The sequence below is a fragment of the Ovis canadensis genome, chromosome 24, assembly GCF_042477335.2.
Source record: "Ovis canadensis isolate MfBH-ARS-UI-01 breed Bighorn chromosome 24, ARS-UI_OviCan_v2, whole genome shotgun sequence".
NCBI lineage: Eukaryota > Metazoa > Chordata > Mammalia > Artiodactyla > Bovidae > Ovis > Ovis canadensis.
The window spans coordinates 18842361-18864122 of record NC_091268.1 but is presented as its reverse complement, the minus strand read 5'-3'; the positions used below and the strand labels follow the sequence as shown (position 1 = coordinate 18864122).

The 21762-nt window shown below is 49.7% G+C and overlaps 2 protein-coding genes across 3 annotated transcripts in view; one reads left to right on the top strand and one right to left on the bottom strand.

Moving 5' to 3' along the window:
• Nucleotides 1-2130: 2130 nt before the first annotated feature.
• DNAJA3 (DnaJ heat shock protein family (Hsp40) member A3) overlaps nucleotides 2131-21762 on the bottom strand; it is a 31098-nt gene continuing 11466 nt past the window's right edge. The window contains exons 3-12 of one of the 2 annotated variants that reach the window (XM_069569541.1): nucleotides 18788-18871; nucleotides 17821-18021; nucleotides 16673-16825; nucleotides 11573-11720; nucleotides 10449-10513; nucleotides 9179-9307; nucleotides 8610-8725; nucleotides 7775-7872; nucleotides 3820-3936; nucleotides 2131-3305 (exon numbers count right to left, since the gene is read on the bottom strand). In XM_069569541.1, the coding sequence (XP_069425642.1) occupies nucleotides 3833-3936; nucleotides 7775-7872; nucleotides 8610-8725; nucleotides 9179-9307; nucleotides 10449-10513; nucleotides 11573-11720; nucleotides 16673-16825; nucleotides 17821-18021; nucleotides 18788-18871 (1098 nt within the window). In that variant the 3' untranslated portion in view covers nucleotides 2131-3305; nucleotides 3820-3832. The remainder of the gene's footprint in view (nucleotides 3306-3819; nucleotides 3937-7774; nucleotides 7873-8609; nucleotides 8726-9178; nucleotides 9308-10448; nucleotides 10514-11572; nucleotides 11721-16672; nucleotides 16826-17820; nucleotides 18022-18787; nucleotides 18872-21762) is intronic. The other variant, XM_069569543.1, reaches the window with a different exon arrangement.
• On the top strand, nucleotides 19843-20988 carry LOC138429666 (small ribosomal subunit protein uS10-like). Its single transcript, XM_069571429.1, has 2 exons — nucleotides 19843-19956; nucleotides 20569-20988. Exons 1-2 carry the CDS (start codon nucleotides 19843-19845, stop codon nucleotides 20986-20988), a joined length of 534 nt encoding a protein of 177 aa, XP_069427530.1.

Genomic DNA, 21762 nt, shown 5'->3' with positions numbered 1-21762 from the left:
AAACCAGCCCCTTCTTCCTCTCCCTTCACCTGCCTCCTGGGCCCCCGGGTGCAGCAGCCTAGAGATGTGGTGATCTCAAAACATGCTGGTAAGAAAGAAACCCCTGAGGGATGTGAGAGAGCTGTGGACCCCAGGCCACGAGAACTGAGCACTGTGGAGAACAGGGGATGCCGTCCACAGCACAGGCAGGGAGGGGAAACCAGGGATGTGACCACCCAGCCCTGCTCGGTGGGCAGAGCCCCCCAGGCATCTGGACGGCTTCCCTTTCCTGTTCACTAGAGATGAGAACCTAAGGCCCAGAGGACACAGCCAGTGGGGAGACTGGTGTCTCTGTGAGCTTGCAGGACGTCCACTGCGGTCTCTACCCTGCTGTGGCCTTGGGACCCACAGAGGCACTGAAAGGATAGCAGGGCCGCCAAATTCATTCGATCTGTTGATTCATAAGCACTTCTTCGACAGCTTATCCAGTGTGCTGGACCCTAAACACAATGTTAACCAGGAAAGTTATGCACCGTGTCCTGAGTCTGGTTTAGCAGGAGAGCCAGACACCAATGTGCAGGACGACTGCAGACCGACATTAGGCTGCAGAGAGCAGGGGGGATGAACACTGGAGGAGGGCCCACTTTAGGGGCACAGGGACAGCCTGAGGGAGCGGCCTCCCAGGACGGTAGGAGGGAGCAGATGTGCTGACACAGGCTTCCAAGCCCACCCGTATCAGCAGGAGAACCTGACAGGTCATCCGTGTCCAGCCCTGTGACGCCCAAGTGCCGTGGGCCCTCTGGAGGGGAGACTCACCTGCTGGAACCCTGACTCATGATGTCGGGATCCAGGAGTAGCCCTCGGCCAGCACCAAGCCTAAGGAAAGCCCGCCTCGCCGGCTCCAGGGTGAGCTGCAGGGAGCTGAGGGCAGGCTCCGGCCGGTGCTGGCCATTTCACACCAGGCCTCTTGGGGTAGGTTGCTCACTTGGTACCCCCTGGCCGGGCTGCTATGAAGACTACATGGGGGAACTGGGGAGAAGCAGCATCTAACTCCCTGGGCCCCTCGTGGTCAGGCCTCGTAAGCCTCCAGTGCCTTCCCTGTCTGCCCTCCCCCAGCACTTCAGCAAGTGCTCGCCTCCCGGTCACAAAGGCCCAGCGCCCTAGGGACACCCTCTTGTGTTTCTAAATGGCTCCTCTCATGCTCCAGCCCCACCTCAGGCTGCAGAGGGGTCAGGAGACTGATCTCAGGAGCCAGCTGTGGGAATGAGCCAAACTCAGTCCAGCCAAGCCTCGAGTGGGACCTGAACCTACAGATGCTGCCCTGCCACCTTCTGACCACCGGAGGGAAGAATGCCTTGGCACAGCCGTGAAGATGTCTCACTGGAAAGAAAATCCACTTTCCCCTTTCCAAGTCTAGACTGCTAGTTTCAAAAAACATGGCTTTGGTTGACTTCTCTAGGAGGAAGACCTGAGGTGCCAAGAGAGACGTGATTGAGCCCTCCACCACCGTACCCTGGGGTCTCAGATCCTGCCGAGCCCACGCTGAGTCCACAGCAGGTGCTTGGCAAACTTCTGTTCAACGGAGGAAGGGTTTGGAGACTGGCAGGAAGTCTCTGAGCCTCCTTCTTGCCCACCAGGTCTTCCCAGCCTTCCCAGCCTCTTCACCCAATCCAGCAAGTGCCCACCCCCACCTCCACTACAGCCTGCTCAGCCCAGAACCCCGGGGCAGGGCAGTCATGTGCTTGGGGACCACTCTAGCCACCATAGCCCAGACAAAGACTGCAATACACACAAAATACCTTAATATTCCTCTGACAACAATGGAGGAAACAAAAAGTGTCTAGTGATGGTGGCGGTGACACTTAGGGACCTGAGGAGGCCACACTGCAGGTGTTTCGAGGTGCGGGCTCCCAGAGTAAAAGCGACACGCTGGATATCACTGTAGGATAAGCTCCCTGCTTCAGGTCGGGAGGGTCCACACCTGTCAGAGTGATACCTGTCCCTCGGCGGGGTTGATGCTGAGGAAAGCCACCTCCAGTCACCCCCAGGAAGGCCAGCAGATGTGGGGTGGCCTGACGGGCAGGTGAGCACCTGCTGCTGGGCCACCTGCAGAGAGCTGTCCGAACTCTTTCAAAGAAGAGATGACCACAATTCAGGTTTTAAATATCTCTTTGCAGTAGATAATCTTATTTACATTGATACAGAATCATTTTACATTCTTAGAGCACACACTAGCAGATGCTTTATTTCAGTAAATTATGGGGGGCAACAGAAAGGACACTAATCAGAAGGGTTCTCCATTAGCCTGTCTCGCCAGAGCGGGGGGATCTGGAAACAGAGGGGAACCTGCGCGTCCCAGGAGCCAAGGCTGGGAAATGGTGCTTGGTCTGGCTGGATGCTGGAGAATCTTCGATTGCTGAAACTGCGCTCTCCTCTAAACAAACACTCGTACGGGAAAAGACAATGATTCTCAGCACTGAATAATTTAAACACATGTCTGACCACAAGTCAGAAGTGAGTGGTGAGACCCAAGGCCCTGATAGCAGCGGGGCAGGGCTGGGGTTGAGAGGCCCTCAGTCAGCCCCAGGCCACATTGGCTGTGGTCCAGCAGAAGGGCAAGAGCCCCACTCATGCCTGCCTTAGAAAAACACAACTCAACTCTCGGGGGACAGGGCCACCCTGTCCTCCTGACGGAGGTCACAGCCCATGTGATCAAGAGTGAACTCTCCAGGAACTGTCCTCTAGGTGTCAACCCAGGCCCTCCAGGCCCCAGGTTCCAGCTGCTCAGTACCTTTGGGAATTAAAACCAACTCCAGCTGAAGGGTGGGTGACACCAGTGGGGTGTGTGCCCCAGGTTCCTGGAAAGGATAACCTGTCAGGAAAGACTCATTCTGGAACGTCCCGGAGGTTTGCTGAGAAGGAAATCAATCACGTCACAACTCGGTGCAACTTAAGCCTTCATTTTCAAGCTGTAAGCATGGCCTTTAATTCTTTAACCACATTCAGTTCCAAATTAAGAGTTTCAGCTCTGCAGGAAGTGTCCAGCCGTCTGACTGCCAGAGCCTGAAGAGGCCAAGTTACCTACCCACGGAAAGGAAACTACCAGCCCTGAGGCTGGCCATGCCTGACTGCCCAGCGTCTGTCCCATATGCCGCGACCTTCTGTGAAGAGCTGCGTGGCCACGTGAGTTCGCTGTTGCCAAGGCGGTCCGGAGGCCTCTGCAGGCAGGGGCTCGGTGCTGCCGTGGGGAATCCTCCCGCGTCCAAGGTGCCCTGGCCACGAGGAGGTGCTGCTGTTCCCTGCCTAGTTCCCAGTGGACCGTTTTCCTGAGCCAAGACACAAACGGGTACAGTTCACTGGCCTCGCAGGAAGGACACGCCCTGTTGGTGAACTTCTGCGGTCCCTGGGAAGGAGCCCCCGCCATCAGGGACCAGCACAAACGAAAGGTGTGTCCCAAGACACCATGGTGAGCAAGCAGGACTCCCATCACTGCCCCACCCCACTCCACACTAAAGCTGACATTGCCCTAGACATCCCAGGCAGGACAGGGCGGGGCTAGGGAGATCTGAGTTCTAGGCCTGGCTCTGCTGTGACCTGCCCTCTGTGACTATGGACAACCTGGTTCCCACCATGGCGGGATGCAATGCCCCCAGGAGATGGTGGAAGGAGGGCTGGGGGCTCCAGGAGGTGGTTCAGTCCTGCACTACTGGCCAGCTCCCCTTGGGCTGAGGCTGGGTTCACACCATGCCTGAGATGAGAACCTCTTCACCTCTTGGGGTGGGGGGATGATACTGGCTAAAATGAGGGAAAACAGGGGAGGAACCTCAGGGGTTTTCCTACCTCGGCTGGGATATCAGGAGGTAAACATTCTCTTAAGTTTGGAAAGGAATCCCTCCTTGTCCTCCCCAGCCTCAGGCCTAGCCTTGCCTCCCGCGGAGCTATCCATGGTGCTGCCACCTGGGCATAAACAGCAGAGAGAACTGGGGTCAAGGGTGCAGACCTCCTCGCAGCCCGCCCCAGGCCCCGCCTGGCCACCCAGGGCTTGCGCTCCAAGAGCCACCAAGCGCCACCCCGAGAGGAGAGGTGGCCGTATCAGGTTGTCCAGGGTTGTCCCGTTCATCAGATGACTCAGCACTTAGAGCATCCCAACTGTTCCCCAAGTCACTGGCCCTCAAGAGGAAAACAAGGAACAGAAAGGGACATCAGGCAGCTGTCCCACCTTAACAACCATAACAGAAAACCAGCCGGCACCGATGCCTTCCGGGCCAGGCTACATGGCGTCCGTACCTCAGCCAATCCTTACGACAACCTTACAGGTAAATTCCAGATGAAAGAAACAAAAACCAGAGGCACAAAGGGGTCAGGTGGCATGACTAAGGTCACAGAGCAAGTAAGCGAGCAGGGGGTCTGAGTTCAGACCCAAGCAGTCAGACACCAAAGCCCAGGCTCTGAGAAGGTGAAGGGCGTGTGCCGAGAGCCACTGACCAGCTTCCTCACCCAGCTAGTGCACACGGACCATCTTCAGGTAGCACCCGGGACCCCAGGACATGTGCACTGCTCATCTGGGATGGGGCAGCCAAGGGCCCCGTGTGTCACCGGGCAAGCACCTGGCTCCAAATGCTCCAAGACGGGGTGGCCACCCTTCTGTTTTCAGAGGGGCCATGAGACCCCTCTGCACAAACACGTCACGTTAAAGATCGGCCACCCACGAGGCAAGAGGACCAATGCGCTATGAGCTGGACTGGACTCAATGTTTTTCATTATGCCAGGAAAATTAGCGCATGTCAGTGTGCGGGGGGATGTATATCAAGGGCAATGTGTAGGACAAATGCCCATGTCCCCAAGATCTCAGTCTGAGATGCCTTTGCCGGTGAGAGGCCCACAGCTTCGGGCAGCAGGCCTCCAGAAGAGGTGGGGAAGGTAATCCATGGCTCTTCACAAGGTGATGAATAACCAGGTAACGCTCATTCCATGAATCTGTACCACCTTTTTCTCCACAGGTACAAGCTCCTAGTGTCATGAGCAAGGTCTGGCACTCACCTGGGGGTTCAGTGCCTGTTGGCCTTCCCCCCTCACACTGTAAGCTGGGCGGGGCAGGGACCCCATCTCCCTGGTCATCGCTTCTGAGCACATGGCAAGTGCTTGGTGACCATCAGTGCGAGAAACAGAAGCCAACAGGACTCCAGGGTGACATCTGAGGACCGGACCCACCCTACAGGCAGAGGTGCGGGGTCTACACGCAGTCTGACTACCTGAGCTGACTACACACTCAGACTGAGCCAGCAGAGTGCCTCTTGTTCCACTAAAATGTCTTTTTCCTCATCTTCATCTTGCCTCCACCCTACCTAAATAAAGGGGCTCAACAGTCAATGCCGTCAGCTCATCAGAGAAGAGACCGCAGGTGGATCCAAGCTCTGGAAGAGGTTCCTGCACGACAGCTAAATGGACGTACAGAGGTCGTCACAGGAGTTAATGACAATCCACAAACACAAACAACGAGCCATGCTGTCTCTAAACCCAAAAGGTCACTCAGTAACCTCAGAGTGCGCCAGGCCCCCAGCTCGCTGAGGTTTTTCTGCTTCTCAGACTGGGAACGAAGCCAGGGCCAGCCATTATTAAGGTTTTCAGCAGGGGCTACAGAGAACAAAAATAAACAAGCGATACTAAACCCACCAAAAACGTTTAGGTTGTTTTCCTACAGAATGGTAACTTTTCCAAATGCCTTCCCGATACCTTTCCCGTGGTGAAAGCAAAGACACCCAGGACTCAGTCTGCATCTGCAGTGACTATCTCCACGGGCACTTGGGGGCTATTAAGTGACACACTAGCCTAAGAACCACTGATGACTGCAGGCAACTGCTTCCAGTGTAACTTTAATAGCAGAGATTCAGGCTCTACTTGAATAAGTAGGATGCACCTTAGTACAGACGTCGGGAAAGGTTACTGTGTGCACCATGTCCTCACAGGTGGACGGCAAAAGTAACTTTCTTCACAGTAACAAGAGGCTTAACCACACCCAGGCTGCAGACTGACCGACAGTGCATTCCAGTGCTAAGATTCTTAAAAGCCATTTAAATAATTATGTCTGGGAGCCATATTTCCCACTGAATACAATTCTGAAATGACAATGGAAGTGAGTGGAAAAAAAAATAATTCAGGACACTCATTTCACTTTATGAACTCTTCACAAACACATGCAACACATATGTTAACATGATATATTCAGCAAAATTATGTCAATAGAAATTTAAAACAAAGAACTGGCAAAGTGTCTGGCACATAAGAGCCTTTCAATAAATCTCGGCTAAACGAGGGGAGAGGATGAGAACCTAACACATCATCTAACAGGATGAGAACCGAGGACATTACTCAGAAACTGACTGCAGGATCAACCTCCAATCTGAGCTCTCAGGAAGGGGCTTGATAACAACTGGTGGATAATACCCGACATGCAAACAGTGAACAAGGCCCAGGGTCTCACTCAGAGCTCAGTCAGGAAGACCTCAAGTTCCCCTGGGGGAGGGGCGCATGGCTGAAAGCTGGTTGCAGAGCAAATCTCGCATGCTCTATGACTGTGGGACTATTTGGGACTCAGGAAAAAAAACCTAGAGGTGCATAAGTAGAGTTATGTGGAAGAATCATCCCCACTTCTTTTTAGTCCAAGGGATAGTAACAAGAAAATATGAAAAAGTCTATGAACCAAACCACTAAAGTAAGTGCTCACTTTATGCCCAGTTGGCCAAAGACAGAATCTGTGGCAGCTGTTTTTTCACAGAGGACTTGGTCCCCTGGATTTAGGGGAGCTCGGCCAACTCCATGCAAAGGGTGCTGCCACTGGGACTCCCAGCCCTGCCCCAGGGCTCCAAGACCAAGACCTCACCCCCAGCTCTGATCACCTGCTCTGACTGTACACTAATCTAATACCACTCAAGTTCTGAGACGGTGACAGAAAATTCAGGACCCAGACAAAAACAATGTGGTACAACCAGGAGGCAGCACATGGGGCAGCAGAAGCCAACTCACCCTCAGCACGGCCTGTCCCAGCCCAGCAGGAGGCCCAACTGACAGGGAACAGCGTTTCCTCGGCAGAGCACCCCATCCCAGCAGAGCACCTCGTCTGGGCAGAGCACCCCCATCCAGAAGGAGGAGGGCCGCAGCCAAGGGTGCCTGTAGCCAAAGCTTCTGCCCAAGGTCAGAGTGGGGGGCATGGCTACTCACCAATCACCAATAATTAACTGCACTCTACAGATGTTTAAGCTCAAAGTAAACAAGGCGTTTTGTTTGTTCACGGCCCTAGAAGCTCAGAGTTTAGACCTGCTGCACACAGGCAGACCTCGGGTCGTTAAGCCTGTTGCAGCTGCTGTTTACAGGACACTCTGAAATCCAGGGGAAGACTTCTGGGCGAGGAAGACATACATCTCCTTTAGTGGCTACAAGCTGATCTCATGCAGGAATGAGCCCAAGGTCACAGGGCAAGTGGCAGAACCAAGGCTAGAACTCAGGAGAGCAGCCCTAAGGCACAGAGCTGCTCCCTGGAGGGAAGCGTCACAGAACTCACGGACCTCGGCCAGCAGCACGTGCACAGAGGATGAGGGCCGGGGCGGGGGGCCCTGCTGGCCAGCTTTCCCCAGAGTGTGGCTGCCCTGTGCCACTCTGCCCAACGCTCAGCCCCTCTCTTACTACTGGGCCCTCTGGAGACTCCAGGAAGATTCCCCAGTGGAAACCCCAACATGCTTCCAAACCGTCTGCCCTCCCAGGTACTGGGGGGCTCCCACGGGCCGCGGGGCTGTCTCACCAGTACTTGTGTTGGTGACGCCGTTCACCGTCCCCTCCACATCGGTCTCGTCCTCAGCGTAGCTCAGGATTAGGCTCTGCTGCCGGCTTGTCAGTCTCCTGTGGACCGAGCGCAGTCAGTGTCCGAGTGGCTCCTCTGGGCAGCTCTTCAAAAGGACGTGGACGTGGCCAGTCCCCATGTAGCATGTGGGAAAGGCAGGACCCTCGACCCAGGCACCAGGCACACCCTGAACCCAAGAGCCCACACCCTTAAAGCTTCTGTAATGTAAACCTCTTCAACTACCCTGAGTTGTTCTAAACAACTGCCACTGTGGCCATGGTAAACAGTTTACCAGAGGAATGAAAAGCTGTTACAAGTGTGTGCAGGAAATCAACTAAAGAGAGTGCTGGAAACCCAGCCCTCTGAGAGGAGTCGGCAAGCCCCGTTCCAGATGTCCACAGCTCCCCCTTGGACTTTTCTCCTGAAGGCCAGACATGATACCTGCCGCCAGCTGGTTCTAGATCATCTCTCAGATGGAGGGCGACCCGAGAGTGATAATAAAACCAACAGCAGCAATAATAGCTAACTGCTCCCTATGGGTTATTCATTTCATCTCCCAGCAACTCAGCAAGGTCAAACTTTTATATCATGTCTGCTTTCAGAAGGAGCACCTGGGCAGGACAGACTTAGAGGGAGAAGTAACCTGCCTAAGCCTCAGTGCTTATAGCAGAAGTGCCACACAGGCTGGCGGTCGGGCTCAGCACCTGCCCAGGAGGTGAGAAGTCCTCGACCGGCTCCTGCTGGTGCTAGAAGCTACAGAGAGCGGGTGGGCCTCGCCACACCAGGTGGCACTTACTTTGGAACTCTGATCTTGATGTGAATGTAGTGGTCTCCGTAGCCATAGCTGTTAATCCTCGGGATGCCCTTCCCACTCATCCGAATCTTCTGGTCTGACTGAGTCCCAGGGGGGATCTACAAAGAAAGGAACCTCAGGTTTTCCTCCACCTCCAGCTGCCCAAATGAAAACATCTCACGACATGAAGACAATCTTACTCCCGAAAAGAACTCCATTCAGGTTTCTAGACCAAACCCACCAAACCCCACACAGAAACTGGCTAGGCTGAGTCTACCCTGAGCAGAGCCTGTGACGAGCTTGGGGCCAGGAGTCTGGGGTGGAGAGCCCACAGCAGGAGGGAGGGAGCTCGGGGAGTAGGACCTGGGAGGAGGCAGAGCCAACCCGGGGCGCCACTGAGGCCGCTGCCCAGCCCAGCAGGATGGATATGGCCCAGGAGCTGCTTCCCGGCCGAGTCACACCCAAGGTGTGGCCCACACTCCTCCTGCCTTCCGTCAGGTTGTTCCCAGGTTTCAGCCATTTTCCGTTTCAGAAAAACAAAAAGAGCAGCGAGAACATGCTTGCACTCTTACCGTCACGCTGATGGTCTCGTACAGGCCCTGCGTTCTGGCGGTGCCCCCGAGGATGGCCTGCGCTATGGAGATGAAGAGGTCTGAGTGGATGTCTGCGCCATCCCTCCGGAACACAGGGCTTTTCTGCACCTAGGGGCAAGCACGGGAGGGTTATTCACGCTCAGAGAAGTCCTTCTGGAGAGCAGACCACAGCCGCGGCTCAGCGTGCAGCATCCAGGGAGACAGTGTACTTTCACCAAAGCGCCCACCTGCCCCAGGCTCCGGGAGTTACAGGGCAGCTTCTTCCTTCACTGCAATGCCACAGTGTCCTCTCAGATGAAGCTGTTCAAGTCTTGAGGGAAATAAAACTAAATTTTGAAAACTTAAAAAATATAAAAATCTTACTTTATTAGAAACACAGATGAAATATTTCACACATATGTAAATCAGCACAAGTAATTACCACACGCTGTACACACAACCCTGCTTAGGTCACAGAAGACCAGGACACAGGTGACTTCTCCCCCTCCTGCTTACCCCTCCACAGTAGCCGCTACGTTTAGTCTGTATCTTTCCTAGGAGCGTCTGTTTACCTTTTCTACATGTTTACATGTCCCTAAACAATACATGACACCACCTCACGTGGTTTGAAACTACACAGATGACCTCATTCCTCGGCCTGCAACCCGCTCGCTCCCTGTCCGTAACTGAGAGCTATCAGGGCGTCTCACAAAAACCTGTGCATCTCCAGCTTCTGCTCCGAGGTGCCCACAGTGCGGCCCCCTCACCAACTCCTCCCGAAGGACAGCAGGCCGTTGGCTGCTGTTGTCTCATCGTTGTAGACGAGGCTGGCACACGCCTTGCCTCCGCCTGCCGCACCTCCTCAGGGCCATGCCTGGTAGAATCGGTGGCAGAGGTGGTACTTCCTCTGTTATCCTTGCCTCAGAAAACTTTGCCTGCACGTCACACGTAAATCTGTAGCTCTGGCACTTACTGTCCCCATGAACAATTCAATACATCAATAAAAAATATAAGATGTTTTCTGTATTTTTATGAGTGCTTTGTGGCCAACTTGTAAACACCTTGGGGTAATTTTGTTCTCTCCACATTTAGCACAAAAGCTTAATGTAACACATGTTTAATCATCCCGCTGAGCTGGCCACTACTTGACTAGAAACTTGAACAGCCAGGCACATTCTGTGAAGCTCTCACCTCACCCCTAAGAAGCCTGGGCTGCACCCTCTCCACGAGACCATGGGCCTAAAAGAGGCTGCGCAAACAGAGCACCTACCCTAAATGTGATGAAAATTTCTCGTTTTCCTACAGGCATCCTCACAGTCTGGCCATCCTCGACTCCTGTAAGCAAGAGAACAATTATTTTGGGATGTCTGAAGGCATTTTCTACGCTGGATCTATTTACAACCCACCCACTTACTCATTCCTGTTCCCTGTTAACAAGGAACAACACAGTTACCCAATACAGCAACAAGTAAAACAAGTGTAACTTTTCAAAGGTGTGGCATATCGTAATTGATAACCAAATAAAAGCACCTTCCATTCACTTATTCAAGTTTACCAGCAGGTCCACCTAGTATCCCAGTGAGTTTAGAGTCTAGTGGGGCACAGTGCTAAAGAATCCGCCTGCCAATGCAGGAGATGGAGAAGCAGGTTCGCTCCCTGGGTGGGGAAGATCCCCTGGAAAAGGCAATGGCAACCCGCTGCAGTATTCCTGCCTGGAGAGCCCATGGGCAGAGGAGCCTGGTGGGCTGCAGTCCCTGCAATGAGTTGGATGCTACTGAGCACATCCACAGGGGAGACAGTTATTAGCTGAATAACAACACCATGTATCACTACAAACAGAGATAATTGCTTAGAATGAAAAGATCACAGCTCCAAAGGAACATCTAAGCAAATGCTTCCAGAAGGCTCCCCTGGGGATGAGGAAGCTGCAGGCAGCAAGGCAACAAGGGGGAGACTAAGAAGATAGGAGGCTGAGACCAGGAGGGCCTGGAAGAGGAGGCCAATTTTTGGCCCCTGAGAACCGCCACAGGGTCTTCAACAGTGTGAGATGTAATCAGACCACCCTGGGCAAAGACCACTCCAGGAATAGGATTGGTTTGGGGTGGGGGGTGGGGGTCATAGGCCGGCCCTGGGAGCAGAGAGGGTGGCTTTGCCAGCTGGGCGGACAGTGGGTACAATGTTGGCCTTGGGACAGAAAGAGGTGGAGGAGCTGCTTCTCGCAGGAGCAGGGCAGGCACGCGAGGTGCCATTTCCTTATGACACACGCAGATCTTAAGGGTAACTGGTGCAGAGGAAAATGCATGAGACTCTGGTTTCTCCCTGAGTTTCAGCTCCAGAAACAAGGGCAGGTGGCCTCAGCTCCCAGCCCCCATGCGTGGAGGAGCCCAGACCCACCGGCAGGCACGGGGATCACCACCTTCTTCTTCTGCTTAGCCTGTCCTGCTCCTCTGCACACCACACAGGGAGACGTGATGATGGAGCCCCGGCCACCACACCTCCGACACGTGGAGCGCATCACAAAAGGGCCTGTGTTTATGGTTTCCTACAAAGACAAAAAAATGGGACCCTTAGACACCAGTGCACCCTGACAGCAAGGCCCTGGGACCACAACGAGCATGAGAAACGTCTCACCAAAGACCCATATGTGTGGTGTGCGCCTGCACTACAACACACTGCCTGAGCACAAGCTGCAGGAGCTCACAGTTAACCTGACCTAGAGCACACTGCCTCCTGAATCCCGAACCACACCTGACTGTATGAGACTGAAAAATGAGACACTGCCTCTCTACTGAAGGTCCTCAAGCCCCCAGAGCTGAGCAAATCGCTTTAAAGAGAACCCTCTCTTCCCTTTACAAAAGGGACAGCTGGGAAAGAAAGAGGAAAGTGACAACTGGAAGCAACTCCCACTCAGAGTTGCCCCTGCCTGCCCCAAGGGAGGAGCAGCATAGGCCTCTGTCCCCCACAGCCCCCCACAGCACCCCCTTGTCACAGATGCCCATTGCAAGGAGGCAAGCAGCTCCTCTTGCAGCCACCCTCAGCCTCGTCCTCCAGGAGCCTCCTCAGCTCCCAGCCCCTTGCTCAAGTGGGGCCTTATGGTCTGTGGCCACTCCCATCAGCTCTTCACTGGGCAATGGAACTCAGTTACCATTTTCTTTAACTCAACATCCTTGGGTTTTTTTAGGGGATGACGGTAAATTATCAACGTGCTGTTGTAGCAAATCAAAGGATACAGAGATATATAAAAAATTAATCTCCCCCTCACCTTGACTCCCAGGGTGACCTGCTCATAGGAGCTCAGTTTGAGGTGTTCTTCCCATGACTCACTCACTCTCTTTCTCACCATAAAGAAGTTTTTAAGTAAAACTTTTACAAGAAGAGTGTATTGCATTATCACTCTGCAACATGCCTTTCCCTCTCACCTTTACGATGCATCATGACCAATGTACACAGACCTCAATTTCTATTTTAATATTTTTGTTTCCATGTTGAAGAAAAAAAATCTCTGCACACAGACACCCTTCAGTTTTACCGTATTATCTCAATGTTCACTAAAGAAATAGAAAAAAGAAAGTCACAGCAATTCAGGACCTTGGAGAAAGGACTTCAGGTGTGAGAGGGAACTGGGATCAATAAAAAGTATCTGTGACAAGAGGCAGTGACTCGATGGTAAAACGATAGCCACAGCAATCTTCATCCTCTCCAAGGGCGCACTCTAGAGGAAAGCAGGCACAATTTTACTTTTTCAGACTAAGCTATAGGATTGTGTACAGGTAACTGTGGACTCCCATCAGTGGACTATTTTTTTTTTAAGCAACTTATTGTTATTTATTTATTTGGCTGCTCCTGGTCTTAGTTGCAGCACATGGGATTTTCAGTTGCTGCATGTGGGATCTAGTTTCCTGACCAGGGATCGAAGCCAGGCTCCCCGCATTGGGAGCTCTGAGTCTCAATCACTGGACCACCAGGGAAGCCCCCCATCAGTGGACTATTATTCAGCCAACAAAGAGAATGTTTAAAAGTATTCAAAGATACGGAAAAATGCCTTCATTATAATAAACGAAAAATAGGAAAAATTTCACTATGATTCTCAACTGATGAAATCCACACACAAATAGGCAAAAATACATTCAAAGTCAAAAGACAAATACAACTAAAATCAATGACAAACACTGGTGATCCAGTGGTTAGGGCTCTGCTCTCACTGCCAAGGGTCTGGGTTCAATCCCTGATCTGGGAACTAAGATCCTGCAAACTGTTCAGCTTAGCCAAAAAAAAAAAATGAAAAGATGAGAACCCAGGCATCCAGCAACAGGGTCTGGCTAAACAAAAGGGGATTTATCCATATGGAGGAATACGGTGGCCACAGAACAACTGAGGCAGCTATAAATGTAGACTATTTCCCAAACACAGTGAGAAGCAGAAACAAAACCAAACCATCAAGGCACAGCTGGGGCTAACAGTTGTGTTCTATCTTTGGTATGAAAATAAGGCACACACAGACACACATGTCTACACAGACTTGCATCTAGAAAGACAGAAAGGATGCTTCTGGAGAGCGGAATTCAATGGGTAAAAGTCAAGAATGAGAGGCAGATTCATTGTACAACAGCTTTCGATTTGTACCCACTGAATTTCAATGATTTGCATATACAACCTGTTCCAAAACTAGTTAATATAAAACAAAAATGATATTCCTCATCAACAACTGATAGGAGACACATCAAAAGTGGGATTATCAGGGACTTGTTTCCTTTTTTATGCTTTTCTTCTATGCACTCAAAGATAACTTCTGTGCCCCCATACACACTTGGCGGTGGTTTAGTCACTCAGTCATATCCGGCTCTTGTGACCCCACAGACTGTAGCCTGCCAGACTCCTCTGTCAATGAGATTCTCCAGGCAACAATACCGGGGTGGGTTGCCATTTCCTTCTCCAGAGGATCTTCCTGACCCAGGAATTGAACCCAGGTCTCCTGCATTGCAGGTAGACAAGGATTTTATTTTAAAGGTGGGCAGTAGAGAATCTCCCAACCCCCTTCAAGAAAGAAACCATATAAATGGAATACAAACATATTCAGTAGAAACCTACCTGCATTTTTAGCAGATAATATAATCACAGTGAAGGGGGAGAAAAAGAAGTGATCTGAGTAAGCTGAGCACAGTATTTTGGCCATATACCCAAATGCCAGTTAAGCAGGATTGCTTTTTGCAGTTACTCAAATTACTTTTTGTATGTTATAGGATTGATCACATGAGTAAATATACAGGGTAACCAGAGCCAGATTTCTCTTTGTTAGAAATTAATAATCTCTCTTTATTATTTAGTTTCAAATATGGACAGGCAGGCAGAAGACTAGATAAGCCTTGCGGTGTTGGGCTGAAAGTGGAACTATCAGTTTGAACTCACTGGTTTGTTAAATGGATGCGTCAGTGTACACATGTATGCATATATATATATACTCTATCACATGAAAAATACGGAAAGACAGACAGGTATCGAACATATGTCTACAAGTGCACATGTGCGTGTGCTAAGTCGCTTCAGTCATGGCTGATTCGGCGACCCCATGGACTGTAGCCCGCCAGGCTCCTCTGTCCATGGGGATTCTCCAGGCAAGAATACTGGAGCAGACTGCCATGCCCTCCTCCAGGGGATCTTCCTGACCCAGGAATGTGTGCTCATACACACTCACATACACACACTTATTTCCTGTCTCAGTCAGCTGAGAGGACCTAGAAGCAGTGACACTCCAGATACAGTGAGTACACCGAGAGCGCAGATCTTGGTTCCTAAATCCTACTAGACAGCTGAAAGCAATCAGGACTCCCTGGAGAAATGGCTGGTTCCAGGATGTGGCTAGGCAAGTGTACAGACGCTGCGACACAGATTGAAGAAGAGCCAAAAAGAGCGATGGGACACGCCAGAAGGACACAGGAGCAGCCAGAAGAGACGTCCACCAGCGCAGCCAGGGGCCGCCTGCGCGTCAGGGTAGCAGTGATGGCTCGCTGAATGGAATAAGAGTCCCTGAGTTCACACTGACACACATGAAGACTAAATGCGCGGAGAAGGAAAGAAAGCGCCTCCTTTCAGCCAGAAGAGACGTCCACCAGCACAGCCAGCGGCCGCCTGCGCGTCAGGGTAGCAGTGATGGCTCGCTGAATGAAATAAGAGTCCCTGAGTTCACACTGACACACATGAAGAATAAATGCACGGAGAAGGAAAGAAAGCGCCTCCTTTCAGTAGAATGCCAACTAATAAATGGAGAAAGGGGATTTCTCTGGTGGTCCAGCGGCTAAGACTCTGTGCTCCCAATGGAGGGGCACAGGATCAATCCCTGGTCAGGGAACTAGATTCCACATGTTGCAACTAAAACTCAGCACAGCCAAATAAATAAATTTAAAAAAAAAAAAACAAAAAACAGAAGGGACATTGGAATCAGAAAAATCATCATTTTTCAAGTCACAGTAATAACTGATTTAAGCAAGACTGATTAATGGATGCTGTAAGTACTGGCTATAAGTTTGATGGGACAGGACATTTATATAGTGTCAAAGTAAGTCACAAATTCCTTGTTAATTTCAAAGGAAAAAATATTAACTTTATAATGAACAAACCCGGTGGACAGTTCCTTAACTGACAGGGATCAAATATAATTATCATCGCTAATGGGACAAACTGACACCTCATGACTCCTGATGTGATCCATGCAAAGGGCACTGTATCTCCATGCTGTTTCTGCCAAAAAATGCATGATCTGAATCTTATCATGACGAAATATCAGATGACCCAACTGAGGGACATCCTACAAAGCAGCTGGTCTGCAATTCTAAAAAATGTCAAGGTCATGAAAGAAAGACTGAGAAATCGTTACTGATTAAAGGAGACTAAAGCTATGACAACCAGACACTATGCAAGGTCCTAGACTGGCACCCTGAATCTGGGGTCAAAAGAACATGATAAGGACAGATGAAAAACTCTGAGTAAGTAAAGATAACAGAATTGTTTGGACATTAAGTTTCTTGATTTTGAGAACATACTGTAGTTACATAAAAGACCGTTCTTGCTCTTAGAAAATATACACTATAAATGACAAACCAAATGGGATAAAATGTTAACAACTGTTGAGGCTTGGTAAAAGGAATAAGGGAGTGGTTATTTATACTAGTCTTACAAGTTTCAATTATATCTAAAACTTACCAAAAAGAAAAAGGAAAAAAGATTATACTTCAAGCAAAATTTAAGTTCCCCTCCCCCAATTTTAAATTACCAACATACTCCAAAACGTATTTTCAGAGGAGACAGCAGAATTTCCTTGCTCCTTCTGTACAGAGCACTCCTGGGACAATGTGGAAGGTTCTAGATCACAGAGTCCCACCTATTAAAGAGCTCTCAAAGCCCTAGGTACACTGGCACACAGAGAAGAGGAATGGTGGGGAAGCACAGGGAGGCGGCAGAGACAGGAGCCCCAGGGGGAGGCGGGCCCACCAGGCTCACCATGCCGGAGCCACCGCAGTAGTGGCAGTGCTGAACTTTGGTGCCCGGCTCGTTCCCTTTGCCATCACACCGCTCACAGGTGTCAGTGATGTTCACGGTGAACTCCTTGTTGACGCCCTTGGCAGCTTGATTGAACGTCAACTCCATGATGTACTAGAGAAATCAAGGGGCCACTGTTACTGCTCTGAAAGTAAGGGAGAGCGCTGGCTGAGAGCTTACAGTTTCTGCTTCTTTTAAAGACTCTATTTTTTAAAGCAGTTTTAAGTTTAAAAAACTGAGAGGGAGGTAGAGATTTCTCTTATACCTTTGCCCCCACACGTGCACAGCCTGCCTACCATGTAATCAACATCACTCACCAGAATGATACATTTTTTTTTAATCAAGGATGAACCTACATTGACACAGCATGACCAGAGCCCACAGTTTACATTAGGGTTCACTCCTGGTGCTGGCTATTCTATGGGTCTGAACAAGTGTATAATAACACACAGCTTCCTCATAGAATCATGCAAAGTATTTTCACTGTCCTAAAAATCTTATTCATGGCTCCACCAATTCATCTGTTCCCCTAGCCACTTTTTACTTTATAACTTGTACTCTGTCAAGTCAAGAACAGATGGGACTCAACTGATTCTGCTCTACTCCTCACGATTTTCAACAGATACCTGTTGTGTGAAGGAAAATGGGCTTTTCAACAAGCTGAAAATGTTCACAAATAATATTAGCACGTGGTCCTAACAGTTCAAATGATCCACAATCATAACTTACATTGTAAAACGCTTCCCCCCACCCTTGGGTTCTCTTCTGATAATGCCTGAAACAAGACATAAACATGGAAGAAGCAGGACTGGCAGTGCCTCCCTATGGACCGAGTCTCCTAGAATAATGAGACGGGCTCTACATAAATTAACTACTCTAACTATGGACTCTCAGAGCCACGGGGCTGCCCTGATTAAGCAACTGTAAGAATACAGGAGAACTGAATGTACACATTATTAATGGTTTTTCAAATACTGGAACTACCTGCTACAAAGATGGCTGCCTCCCAATCACCCCATTTAAGCTACTTTATCTTTTTTCTTTGAGAAAGAGAAATTGGTAAAAAATCCAGTTGAAATTTGAACAATTCTTCAAAATGAGGGGCTTACCTCCTGAGGCTGATTGAACACACTCTGGAAATCACCAAAAGAGGAGGATGAGAACTCCCCAAAGATCTTCCTGAAGAGCTCCTCTGGGTCAACTGTGGGACCTCCTTTCCAGTAGCTCTGCCCAGAGCTGCCGGCCCCGGGGTCAAAGCCAGCGGAGCCGTAGGTGTCGTACTGCTTCCTTTTCACTTCATCGCTCAGGACCTGCCGAGAAAAGCCCGGCAGTTAGTGCCCCCGAGGCTCCTGGGGCCCAGGGCACGGACACCAAGTACAGACGGTGGTGGCGGCCTATCGACATTAAACGTCTTGATCCTGTCAACTGTACCGCGGCTATGTGAACAGCCTGCCCTTAGAGAACACACACAGAAGCACTTAGGAAGAGACAGAACACATCTGTGACTTACCCTCAAACGGTCAGGGGCAGGGCGGGGGATGCACACACATGTGCATGGACACACACACACAGCAGATATACGACACCCTACACACCCCCAACCCCTTCAGCACGGCTGAGTCTGAGAAGGAGGTCCACACTCATGTAACTCTGCCCTTATTCAGCTGCTGTTTCACACCCTCTGCTCTCAGATGACATTCGACACTCCTCCAGGGCAGTGGTGGTTTCTGCTTTTACAACATCCACCATCCCACCAGCCCTCCGAGGGGGAGGTCACCAAACAGGCAAGGGACTGGTTAATCTGACAAGAAGGTCCCAGACCCAGCTAAAGTCCCAGTGACTGGGACTGGGAATACAGATTACTGGGTTCTGTTCTTTGTTGAGATCCCTAGTGAGATCTCATGTGAGCATTTTGGACCTACAAATTTTTTTTTTTCCCTCTTCAACAAGGTGGTCTGGAGGGGGACACGGCCTTCCCACTGAACCTTCTCACGCATCAGGTTTCCAGTGCAGCACGCTCTGACCCACGCACACAGCCGAATGACAGGGACTGCACACACTGGGGGGCCGCGTTACCTCATAGGCCTCTGCCAGCTGGGAGAACTTCTCCTTGGCTTTGGGATCATCCTTATTCGTGTCTGGGTGATATTTCTTGGCAAGCTAAGGGAGGAAATGGTCAATTAGTATGGACACAAGATGATCACTAAAACTGAACCCCAGACACCAGTCACAGCTCACCTCCTTTGCAGCAGTTGTCAGACTTCACAACTGACAGCAATTCTTAAAACAAGATTTAAGACTAAATCATCTCTAACTAGACTTATGAGGATGATCATTTCATAGTGTATACAAATGCTGAATCATTATATTGTACACCTGATACTAATGTCAACTACACCTCAATAAACACAAACTAAAAGCAAAACACACACAGCCAGAATTAAGAACATACACTCCATGAACTGTGTTCAGTTTTCAATTCTGATCAAAAGTTTATTACAAAACAGCAAAGTGAGTTTTGGGAAAGGGAAAGAAAGAAAACTATCTCTTCAACTCTGAGATGTGTATATGTTTTTCAACTGCAACAAATCTCTCAACAGAAATAACAATTCTTAAGAACTTGGGGTCCTTTGTGAGAGATGCCAAAGAGTAAATCTGATTAGACTACCATCTGTGTAAAAAGAGGGAAATGACTGGATAGATAAGTAGATATATCTGCTGTATAAATTAGTTTTGGAAGAGCAGACACTAAGCTGGAAATGCGGATTGCTACAGCGGGGAGGGGATGGATGGGTAAGAGAGGTCTTCTCACTGCACACTCCTCTGTACTTTCTGAATTCAGAACAACAGATTAAAATATTAAAAATCCAAACACAAACCTAACTTGGCTGTCCTGGGTACACTGGAGAGCTGAGTAGCTCTAACACAAAGGTTTCCTCCTGGCCACACTGAGCAGTGCTCTGCGACACCTGTGCAGGCGCTGACTGTCTGCTGCAGCTTACTGACGCCTTCCCAGTCTGGGTTTCCCTGGTGCGAGGGCAAGGAGGGCTCAGAGTCCTGAAGCTGAAAGGAACTGTGGGGACGGCCGGCCCCATCCCTGCCCGCAGCTGGCTGCTCACTCTGCACCCAAGATGCTGGCCCTCACACCAGCATGTGATGGAAGCACGGCAGAGGCTCGGCCCGAAGGGAGCTCTCAAGGCAAGAAAGTAGATCACGGTGGGTCGCGAGGCTGGTTCCAGGCCAAGGTAAGAAATGCTGATGAGCTTGTGAGATCAAAGAACGGCCCTTTGCACTCAGAAAGACCTGCATTTTAGTCTCCTAAATGCCACTGATTGGCTGTGTGGCCTCGGCAGCATGTCATAACCTAGCCAAGTCTTCTGCCTTGGGGATTAAATGATGTAAACATGAAAAGTTTTTATCAAGGTCCAACCCCAGCAATTGCTCCATAAAGCCTACTTTCTAAATTTTCAGTTTCAAATTACACAACTTTACCCAATTTTTTAATTTTCACACCCCAAAACTTGGATGGTTTCTACTCTCTCTTAAACGAAATCTCTAGTACGTGCTAAGGGCCTCACATGCCCCAATAAGTTGGTCCCAGTCTCCATCTCGCCAATCTTCACCTGCCTTTGCACCAGGTACCTTACCTTCCAGCTCAAAAGGAGAGACAAGCTATTTACTCTCCCAAGATGGAAAAGCTAATCAAAACCACAGTAGTTATCACTTCACACCTGCTAAGGTGGCTTGAATCAAAAAGACAGGCTCTTTGAGGAAGACACAGTCGCCTCTGCAGTGGAGCTCAGTGCCACCTGCTCCTGCTCCTGACTCACCGCTGTACACTCTCGCCGAGGAACAAGGCAGTCAGGAAGCCGCGCCGCACCATAGCCTTTAAAGATACCGGCACGACTCCTGTGGAGCCAGTGGTGGCCATTCACCGGATTAGGATCACCCTCACCAGCCACAACGTGAAGTCTCTGGAGAAGGTGTGTGCTGACCTGATCAGAGGCGCGAAGGAAAAGAATCTCAAAGTGAAAGGACCTGTTCAGATACCCACCAAGACTCTGAGAATAACTACAAGAAAAACTCCTTGCAGTGAAGGTTCTAAGACTTGGGATCGATTCCAGATGAGGATCCACAAGCGACTCATTGACCTGCACAGCCCTTCTGAAATTGTCAAGCAGATCACTTCCATGAGCATTGAGCCAGGAGTCAAGGTGGAAATCACCACTGCCGATGCCTGTTACAACCTTTTTAATAAACCAATAATCAATTGTTAAAAAAAAAAAAGGTAAGTATTGGCGAGGATGCAGAAAAATCAGAACCCTCACACACTATGGGTGAAAATCCAGAATGGTGCAGCTAGTCTAAAACAGTCTGGCACCAGAAACAAGTCCACACACCAATGGTCAATTAACATACAACAAAGGAGGCAAGACTATACAATGGAGAAAAGACAGTCTCTTCAATAAGTGGTGCTGGGAAAACTGGACAGCTATATATAAAAGAATAAAATAAAAAGAACCCTCTGTAACAGCATGAGTGATAGTCGCTCAGCCATGTCCGACTCTTTGCAACCTCATGAACTACAGCCCGCCAGGCTCCTCTGTCCATGGAATCCTCCAGGCAAGAATACTGGAATGGGTTGCCATTTCCTTCTCCCTCTAACACCATATACAAAAATAAACTCAAAATAGATTAAAGACCTAAATATAAGACTGGATACTATAAAACTCCTAGAGGAAAACATAAGTAGAACACTTTTGACATAAATCACAGCAATATCATATTGGATCCATATCCCAGAGTAATGGAAATAACAACAAAATACATTAATGGGACCAAATTATACTAAAAGCTTTTACACAGCAAAGGAAGCTAAACAAAATGAAAAGACAACCTACAGAATGGGGGAAAGAGATTAATTCCCAAAATATACAAACAGCTCATATAGCTAGCTCAATATTAGAAAGAAAAAACAAAAATCCAATCAAAAAATGGGCAGAAGATCCAAACAAACATTTCTCCAAAGAAGACAAACAGATGGCCAAAGG

What these genes read in the sequence shown, in the direction of transcription:
- LOC138429666 (XM_069571429.1), top strand. Translation starts at nt 19,843, where the DNA reads ATGCTGGCCCTCACACCAGCATGTGATGGAAGCACGGCAGAGGCTCGG. An exon ending in GAGGCTGGTTCCAGGCCAAG is followed by an intron (nt 19,957 to 20,568) that starts GTAAGAAATGCT and finishes CCGAGGAACAAG; the next exon opens with GCAGTCAGGAAGCCGCGCCG.